The 9,587-nt window shown below is 43.6% G+C and overlaps 1 protein-coding gene and 2 non-coding genes across 5 annotated transcripts in view; all 3 read left to right on the top strand.

Annotated features, from left to right (window-relative positions):
• The first annotated feature begins 490 nt into the window (after positions 1 to 490).
• On the top strand, positions 491 to 562 carry TRNAD-GUC. Its single transcript has one exon. It is a non-coding gene; the product is annotated as a tRNA-Asp (tRNA).
• A 762-nt stretch (positions 563 to 1,324) lies between these two features.
• Positions 1,325 to 1,396, top strand: TRNAW-CCA. The gene has a single exon. It is a non-coding gene; the product is annotated as a tRNA-Trp (tRNA).
• Positions 1,397 to 9,003: 7,607 nt separating this feature from the next.
• The window catches only part of TMPO (thymopoietin), a 33,830-nt gene continuing 33,246 nt past the window's right edge, over positions 9,004 to 9,587 (top strand). Inside the window, exon 1 of one of the 3 annotated variants that reach the window (XM_006084111.3) lies at positions 9,004 to 9,499. In XM_006084111.3, coding sequence (XP_006084173.1) covers positions 9,241 to 9,499 — 259 coding nt within the window. In that variant the 5' untranslated portion in view covers positions 9,004 to 9,240. The remainder of the gene's footprint in view (positions 9,500 to 9,587) is intronic. The other 2 variants (XM_006084114.3, XM_006084112.3) reach the window with 2 other exon arrangements.

Raw genomic sequence — 9,587 nt, 5'->3', positions numbered from 1 at the left:
TCGGCTTCAGCTGGCCAAATGCGTGAGCCCTTTTGTGTCCCAAAAGCTTACAAACTGAAGAGGCATTGGACTGTGTGACAACCCGGACATTTGACAACCATATGATATCCTTGAACTTCGACTTCAGAATGAGAATGTAAATGTGAGAAAGTAAAGCTCTGCTTCAATTCATATATTCTTGCTCACTATTTAAAACAAAAACCTCCTGCCTGCAGCCTAAATTATCCGGAGAACATTAAGAACCCGGAAAACTACTTTCAACAATACACCACCCCTAAAATTGGAAGCGCATTTTGTTTCATTTATTCGCGCCCATTTATTAACTCTTTTCCCCGAAGAGTCCAAAGTACTGAGAAAGAATAATTAGCAGAGGAGTAACTGCGTTTTGACACTTCCGGGTTGCGGGCGGAAGGGGAGATAAACGAGAAGAGGGCGGGGGAAAAGCTTGACAAGCTTTAAAGAGGAACCTGGGAGAGCCAGCAGCAACAGCTCCTCGTTAGTATAGTGGTTAGTATCCCCGCCTGTCACGCGGGAGACCGGGGTTCAATTCCCCGACGGGGAGATCGGAGCTTTTTACTAATTCCCTTTTCTCCCGTCTTTTCCTTGTAATTCCAACAATATGCTAATTGTTTGGTAATTGTATCTTTTCTAAATGACGATTTTTATCCCCTCCGCTCCCTATTTTCCTTGTAATTCAACTGCGCGACATTGCTGACAAATACAACAGGCTCATTTTTTGTTAATTTGTTTGTGTGTCTTTTCTAAATGATGACTTTTAAGCTTAAGTCTCACCATGAAATAAGTGCCTACACTGAGAGCAAACGCTTTATATTGTTGGCAAAGGAAGAAGAGAGGGGAGGAAACGCCCAGGCGGACCTCTGGGCTTGCTCCCAGCCGCTGGCTGGCAAAGGCGTGCGCGTGCGCAGTGGCGCCCCGCCAAATTACAACGGAGGAAGGTCACGACCTCGGCTCGCGGGCCCCGTGGGGGGAGGGGAGAGAGAGAGGGCGGAGTCTCCGCCCCTAACGGGGCGGGTAAGAACGGAAATCGCTGACTGAAGAGGAAGGACGGATTTCCTCTGAACGTGGGGACTGGGCTAAACGGAAACTCCTTTCTCCGGCCTCCGCTAGTCCCGTCCCCACCTAGGTAGGGGGGTAGCTGTCAGGAAGCTCTTGGTGGTAAAGGTATCAGTCTCCACCTCCGACCTGGGCTTCGACCGACACGTAACGGAGGGGCAGGGGAAAAACTGCAGGCACCGCGGGGGTGTACAAAAGAGACGCCATGTTACCGGAGTCCTAAGAAACTGCGCGAGCCACAGCCCAGCAGGACCTCGTGGCGCAACGGTAGCGCGTCTGACTCCAGATCAGAAGGCTGCGTGTTCGAATCACGTCGGGGTCATGGCATTTTTCTTTTTGGTGCTTCCTCAACCACTGGCTTCTTATAAACCTAGATGTCTTCCCGCCATTTTTTGAAAATGCCCTTTACCTTTTAGAATGAAATCTTCCTCGTTCAAACGTTATCCTAGTAATCCTTACTCTGCAAGGAGACAAGACTCAGTATAGATCGTAGAAGGGCTCATGATTTTTGTACTGTTTCGCCTTTGAAAGTGAGTTTTCTGTCATTTAACATACATAATGTGTAAAAATAAGGGTGTTTTAGTGGGCATATCAGTCCACGGTACAATATACTGTGCTAGATGGTTTTCCAAAGATGGTCTTAGACGCGTTTGCCTTTTGAAAACAAGAAGAAAAGTACTTCTAACTTTTAGTATTATAATAGTTTACATGGTTTAGTCCGCGTGCAGACACTGTAAACAACCTTAAACATGCGATTAATACCCCACTTTTACAGATGAAACTGTGACACAGGAATAGTGAGTGACCTAACAAGGGTCACCCAAGATAACAACCCAGGTGACTTGACTCCAGATCCCCCTCATCACTAAATGTTTATAATAAAGGTGGAAATAAACTGTTGAATTTAATGATACATCAGTGCACCATGTTTTCATATGAGTGGTGCCAAGTCAGATAGCCACTTTCAACTACTGTATTACTCATTCACTTTCGTAAGCTTCAGAACTTTTAGTACTACACAGTTCCTTACAGGCTTGTGTCAAATATTTGTTGTACAAAAAGTAAATAGCAGGGCTATGAGAAATGAATATTTTTAGATTTTTATTTAATATGTTTCATAAAACTCCCTGACTTTTTTTGTTTAATGTTTTGAAAATACCAAATATTAATTTCTTAGGATTCAACCTAATATAGCAGTAGAGCTGGACCCTGTATTTTCACTTTGTGTAGTTAGTTCTTCCTTCCCCTATTTGGTTGGATTGAGATTAGATCATCCATTTCAACAGATATTTATGGACCGCCAAATATGATGTGCCTGATACTGTGCTAAAACACTGAGTGAAAATGGGTTTGTGTTTATTTTGACCAGCAGTAGACAAATATGTTAAGTAACCAAATACCATGAAATACTTTGGGATAAGTGCCATGAAAGTAGCATAAACAGAGTGGTGTGATGGTGCTAAAATAGGGACATTAACTCTGCCATGAGTAGTTCAAGAAGGCCTTATAATGGAAGCTCTTGAAAAATAATGAAAAGTTTGCTATGTGATTTTTAAGGCATTTATTTACCCAATGGACATATTTTAATGCCTTCTTAAGTCAAGCTCTTATTGCTTTATATTCCTGGGATCTGATTTCTTCAACTACAAAAATAGAGGTTGAAATTAGTTTTCAAGGGCTGCTGTAGCAAAATACCACAGAATGAATAGCTTAAACAATAGAAATTTATTTTCTCACAGTTCTGGAGGCTTAGAAGTCCAAGATCAAGGTGACAGCAGGGTTGGATTCTTCTGAAACCTGTTTCGGCTTATAGATGGCCACCTTTTCACTGTATCCTCACACGTCTTTCCCTGTACTACTACATCCTTTTATAACGACACCAGTCAGATTGGATTAGGGCCCACTCTAATTGCCTCATTTTAACTTCATCACCTCTTAAAAAGGCCTCATTTCCAAATACAGTCCCATATTGAGGTACTGGGGTTTAGGACTTCAACCGATGGATTTTAGGGGGACACAACTTAGTCTGTAACAAAACTTACATTCTTTCTCCCCCTAGCAACCTTTGCATATACAGCGTATTATCTGCATGCAACAATACTTGATCTTAGCTTGAACAGAGCATGTTATCTATTTGTACAAAATCATACTCTTGTGAAGTAGTCCCAGCAGGTTGTATTACATTGTTAATCATTTTGTTATGGCAGCCCTGGCAAACTAATACAGCTTTGTTGGCGAACCGCTAGTTCTCCAGTATGGCTGGCGAGGAAGAAAGAGAGAAAGCTGTAGAGGTAAACAGTTCAGATCACTCATTGTGTACTATCCTAATTTAGATGTTATTCTGAAGGCAATGCTGAGCTATTATTCAAGAATGTGGAATGGTTGGCTGTGGCTTTACAAAGAATGTAAAAAAACAACAACCTAGAGTTGATGTTTCTAGACCTGCATCCTGGGGAAAAGTAAGGAATGCAATTTTTCAGGCTCTACCCTAGACCTGCTGGCGACGGGGCTAGCAACCTGAGTTTTAACCAGACCTTCCAGGTGATTCTGATGGAAACTAATGTTTGAGAAATACTGGCCTATACAGGAAGGCCAGACTGGAGGCCCTACTTAACTCACAGAGTTGCTAAGAGAACAAATAAAAGACTAACTTGTAAAGCAGTGTATATACATTTCATTACTAATACTGCTATGATTCTAAAACTGGGATGTCTGTAGTTTCTTAGAATGGCCGATTTGCTGACTTGCTATAACTTTGAAACGACCTAAAATCCGACACTTCATTTTAACTTAAACGTCTGCGATCATTATATAGAAATGATGTGAGGAAAGTGGCTGTGGAATAGACAGATCCATGTTTGAATTACCAAATCCTGACGATAGCTATGTGATTTTATTTATTTCACGAAAAAAAATTCCAGTCTGTTATTTATTCTTCCAAGTGGATTTATTTACTGGTACAGAATGCTTTGAGCATTTATTTCACCTGTTTAATATGCCAGCTTTCTCTTTTGAGGTTATTTTTAATCAGTTACCTAAGACTGATATACTCTGGATGAGCTGATAAAATGGAGCCTTTGGAAATGCAAAACTGACAGACTGAATTTTGAAAAGCGAAGTGATTACCTGATTTCTCACACTGTTTCAAAAAGAGAAGTAGTTATGGATATAAAATCATGTATTCATTTTAAAAATCTTGGGAAATATAGAAATACATAAGGAAAAAAATAAAAATCATTGTGCCCCAACACCTAGAGGAAATTACTAGAAATATTTTGGTCTATATTCATTTAGTCTTTTTTTGTATATATTTTAAATATACACATATCCATACATACTTTAGTTCATTATAGAACTGAGATCTTAACCTAATTCAGTGGTTCTCAATCAGGATTTTAAAAAGATTCCCAGGTGATTCTAATGTGCAGCCAACGTTGAGAACCACTGCCCTAATTGGTTCTCTATTTTTTTCTGGTTTTTTGTCTGTCTGTTTTTCACTTATTGCTGTATCGTGAACATTCTTTCATATTAAAAAATTTAAAGAACATGACTTTTATGACCTTTAGTGTTTCGTCATCTGCTCTGTTTGAGGTGACACCCTTAAATTCACAATTAAGTCCTATGCAAAACAAAAATGTTATTTTTATATGTCATGTTTTGATAATAAAAAACAAAAAAGTCTGCAGTACATTTAATAGCATTAAGAACTTCAAAAAGGAAAATGGAAGCAGTTATCAAGTGATTTAGAAAAAAAATGTTTTGGCAGAATTTTCTCACAAAGTACATCAATTAAAAATATTTTTTAAATTGATTTAGGAGAGAGCGAGAGAGAAACACCTGGGATGAAACCAAGCAACTTTGTTGTATTGGGATGATGCTCTAATCAACTGAACTACCAGCCAGGGTTTCAACTTCTTTTTAAAGCTGTGGCTTCACAGAGACATATCTTTCCACTGTTTTAAAGATTTTAGGTATCAATGCTGTAACATGTAAAGATTAAAAAAACAACACCTATGCCAGTATGAACATAAAAGATAATTTTAAATTTTTATTTATATTGGATGAATGTAACAAAATAAAACGCCAATCTTTTTCTTTTTAATTCAGAAATTTCACAGGAGATGACTGAAAGAATAAAATTCTTGAGAAAGAAGTATGAGATCCAGAGTTCAAGTGGTGGAATTCACTCTGATAGAGGGACAACTCTTCCATTGAGACAAGAAAGATGCAAGAGAAAATGATTGCAGATTTAACCATCTGAAGTTGAAGCATTCCCTATAGATGGTTTCTATTTCCTCAAGTATGAGACAAGGCCACCGGCTGAAAATGGGGAGAGGTGGGGGAAAGGCATGTGAGTGATTTGCGGGAGAGAAGTGAAGGTGTGAATGATTAATCCAGATTACTAGCTTTTCCAGCCAGTGTTGAGTGCTCCTATGAGATCTGACATCATAAGTTAAAACCAGCCAGCCCTGTTGTATGATTTTCTCCAGTAATATCTGTTACTTGGTTGTAAGCAATGAGAAAGTTGGTTTCAGCAGGGTTCAGTCCAAGCAAGGTTGAGGTTCTTCCAAATAAGAAAGATAGAGACATTGGAGTAAGTGAGTTAAAACAGTCTGTAAAAGACTGGTTACAAGAATTGATCAGGGAATCTAAGTCAGATGAGTTCGACATGATTATGTGATTGCAGAAGCAGGATAATAGATTTTTTGAAAGTGTTGGAGTTAATGGATTGGAAGTCTCAATTAGGTCAATGAGAGTACAATAAATGAGCCAAAGGGAGAAGGATAGCAATTGACAACGGGCATGCTTGAAATTGAGATTTAAAAGGTAAAACAGCTATTGATGACAAGGTTCAGATTCTTACACTGGAGTGGATGGATGTGATGGAATAGAGCAGTGGTTCTCAACCTGTGGGTCGCGACCCCTTTGGTGGTCGAACGACCCTTTCACAGGGGGTCGCCTAAGACCATCCTGCATATCAGATATTTACATTATGATTCATAACAGTAGCAACATGACAGTTATGAAGTAGCAACGAAAATAATTTTATGGTTGGGTCACAACATGAGTAACTGTATTTAAAGGGCCAGGAGGTTGAGAACCACTGGAATAGAGGAACAAATTTTTGGAGATGGAGAGATCAAGCATCCAAGAGGCCAAGTGTTGGTCATCTGTAAGAATGTTGAATTCACACACAATGTAGACAAAAGAGATGGTGAGGAAAACCTAGAGCAAGGAGCAACAGTCTATAATTTCTGAGGGAGAGTGGCCAAGAGGTTGATAAATGATAGCAGTAAAGAAGGAAGAGGGTCCATGGCCTTTGTGCCTATGTGGTTAGAGCGTCAACCCGTGGACAAGGGTCCTGGGTTCATCCCTAAAAAAAAGTAGTGCAAGGGATATACTGATGCACCTAGGATGATACCAAGTCTGAATTTGATAACTCGAGTTTGTGGATGATGTAGAAAGGCAGTCTCTTTGCCTGATAGCTTATGACATCAACTATGTCTCCTGAGAAATGTAGAGTCCACAAGTAACCTGTTAATCGGTGTCCCTGGAAAAGAAAAGGTGAGATGATCAATAACAGGGAATGAAAATGATGCTTTTGCTCAGGGAACACTTCAGGCATCTAGATTGTAGTTCTTTGTGAGTTATCTTTAATACTGGCCTGTAGGGCACAGTGCTACGTCTATTTAAAACAACTTTCAGCCCTAACTGGTTTGGCTCAGCGGATAGAGTGTCGGCCTGCAGACGCATGGGTCCCAGGTCAAGGGCATGTACCCTGGTTGCGGGCGCATCCCCAGTGGGGGGTGTGCAGGAGGCAGCTGATCGATGTTTCTCTCTCATCGATGTTTCTGGCTCTCTATCCCTCTCCCTTCCTCTCTGTAAAAAATCAATAAAATATATTTTAAAACAACTTTCAGACACAACAGGTAATTTTTTTTATTTTTATTTTTTTGCCTGTGGTAAAAATAGGATGAATTACTGCCTCTAAAGATTACACTGTCTGGAAAATTTCTGGTGCAAAGGCCCTATGGAAACAGAGTTCCCGTGTAGCACCCTCGGGTGATTCTCTCAGGTGGCGCTGTGACTCCCACATTGTCCTCTCCTCACATCATATGAAGGGAGAAGAATATTATCCTTAAGTGTCAGTCCTGCCACCTCCTCTGAGGATCCACGTCAGCAACCAGCTGCCCAGGTATTATCAAACCATAGCGGCTTGGAGACCATTCCCGTCAGATCAAATCTAGCCCTGGTGACTCCGACACTTTTCAGTGAGAATAGCTAAAACCTACCTCTTCAAAACTATTAGTACAGGTAAGCCGGAGCCAAACTTTGCAGGGTTAACGATTTAGCAGGACAGCTTGCGGAGATTATGCTCAGTACTCGGTTGCTCTGCCCATTACAATTTGAAACAACACTGGAAGAAGTAACTGACCTGTGGCAGGCACCGTGCACCTCGGGACCGTCCTACACGCATTAATTCCGTTTGTGAGGTTACCAGTACTGCAAACGCTTGGTCCTTTGCCACTCAGTGTATTCAGTGAAGCTTGCTAATTAAAATACAATATTTAATTAGTATTACTAAGTTTAATACTATTGCTTAAACATATGTAAACACTGAGGTTTGTAGGAAAAAAATTAAAATATAAAATTGCCTCTAGGAAAATAGCCTTTCATGAAAAGAAATGTCTCCTCCCTCCTCTTGAACAAAATGATTTAGTCCACAGGAAACATTTTTAGTGAAAGCGTTTGAATCTACTCGAACTTAACCATGCAGAAATCAGATAAACGTTTAAAAATCACCTTAAAGCAGCTTATAAACTAGTTTGGAGATCAGAATCTGGGTAAATGATTAAGACACCCTAGATCCAATCTCAGCTTCTTTCCTTTCTTGGAAGAAAGCATCGTGAAATATACAAGTTCCTAAGAAATACAGATACTTGCCATCAATGGCATTTCTGAGGAGGATATGTTAATTGTAACACGTTTCTGAGCCTCTGCCAGGTTTTGATTTGATTCAGTAACGTGGTTAGGGTTTCCCGGCCTCCTCATAGTCACCGGGCATGTTAACACCGAGTGTGTATCCATCCACCTCGCTTATCTTAAGTCGCCCACTCAGGCATGCCGAAATGTTTCCTTTCGTTTTGTTGAATCATTACACGTCAGGTTTTAACTGTGGTCAGATACAGGTGGAGGGTAACTCAGAGACGGCTCCCAACAGAAAGACAGCGGAACCCCAGCTAACTGGTCGCACGTAATAACTTATTAATGCCCCCACCTTCAGGGTCAGAAGCAAATGGGATACTTGACAATACAATTTTATCACAAATTCAAGGGCAATCTGAAGTTCCCCGTAGTCCAGGTCCGGCTTTCCCCGAGTTTCAGGAACAAAAGAAGCGTTCCCAAGCCGAGACGTGAAGGCGTGGGTTTTACATTTACTCGAAAGTAAATCAAGGGCGATGCGTGCCCGCACACACGCCTCGCTTCTGCTCCTTCCCTTCGGGGCCAGCGGCTGGGGAAGGAGGGGCTGCGGCTATTCTTCGCGGGTCCTGTCCCAAGAGTGAGGCAGGCCCAGCCGCGGTCCCCGCAGCTCAGCTCGGGGGCGCCCGACCCGGGGAGGAAGGTCCTTCTCCATACAGGAGGGGGGGTGGGGGGGAGGAAACGGCGCACAAAAGCAGCCCGACTGGTTCCTTATCAGCGTCCAGGGGAAGGGTGGAGAAAGGGGAAACAGAAACGGGCCGGCGCGGAGCTCCCGCCCGAGCGGCTTTTAAACTGCGTTTCCACAGCCTCTCGCAGGGCGCCGCGGCTAATGGAACCCGCGCGAGGCGTCGGGCCAATCAGCGCCGCGCTTCCTCCGGCCGCCGGCCAATGGCGGCGCGCGTTCTTGGGGCGTGGGCGAAGCAGGCTGCTTTCCTTGGCTGTCGTGTGTGGGCTGGGGTTGGTGCGGGCTGCACTTGGTCCGCAGTTCTGCGCCGGGGGCTTTTGTGTCCGCCTTTTGCTTTGCTTTCTGTGCGCGTTTTTGTTTTTTCTTTTCTTTTCTCCGCGCGCTGCTCCCCAGCGGAAGCCGCGAGGCTCGGAGGCAGCAGCCCTCACCCCAGGCGAGGAGCGAGCGCGCCAGCGTGAGCACCGGAGTGACGGCTGCGGGGCAGGGGGTTCGCCGCCGAGATGCCGGAGTTCCTGGAAGACCCCTCGGTCCTGACGAAGGAGAAGTTGAAGAGTGAGTTGGTGGCCAACAATGTGACGCTCCCGGCGGGGGAGCAGCGCAAAGACGTGTACGTGCAGCTCTACCTGCAGCACCTCACGGCGCGCAACCGGCCGCCGCTCGCCGCCGGCGCAAACAGCAAAGGGCCCCAGGACTTCTCCAGCGACGAGGAGCGCGAGCCCACCCGGGTCCTCGCCGCCGCGGGCCGCGCCCGGCGCCCCTGTCGGAAGGGTAGGGGCGCTCGCTCGCGCTCACAAAGCGGACGGTGTGGCGGGTGGTCGCTCCCCGCCGCCGCGCTGCGGGTCCCTCC

The sequence above is a fragment of the Myotis lucifugus genome, unplaced genomic scaffold, assembly GCF_000147115.1.
Source record: "Myotis lucifugus unplaced genomic scaffold, Myoluc2.0 scaffold_10, whole genome shotgun sequence".
NCBI classification, from domain to species: Eukaryota; Metazoa; Chordata; class Mammalia; order Chiroptera; family Vespertilionidae; genus Myotis; species Myotis lucifugus.
The sequence above is the reverse complement of the archived record's forward strand: the minus strand, read 5'-3'. Positions and strand labels throughout refer to the sequence as shown.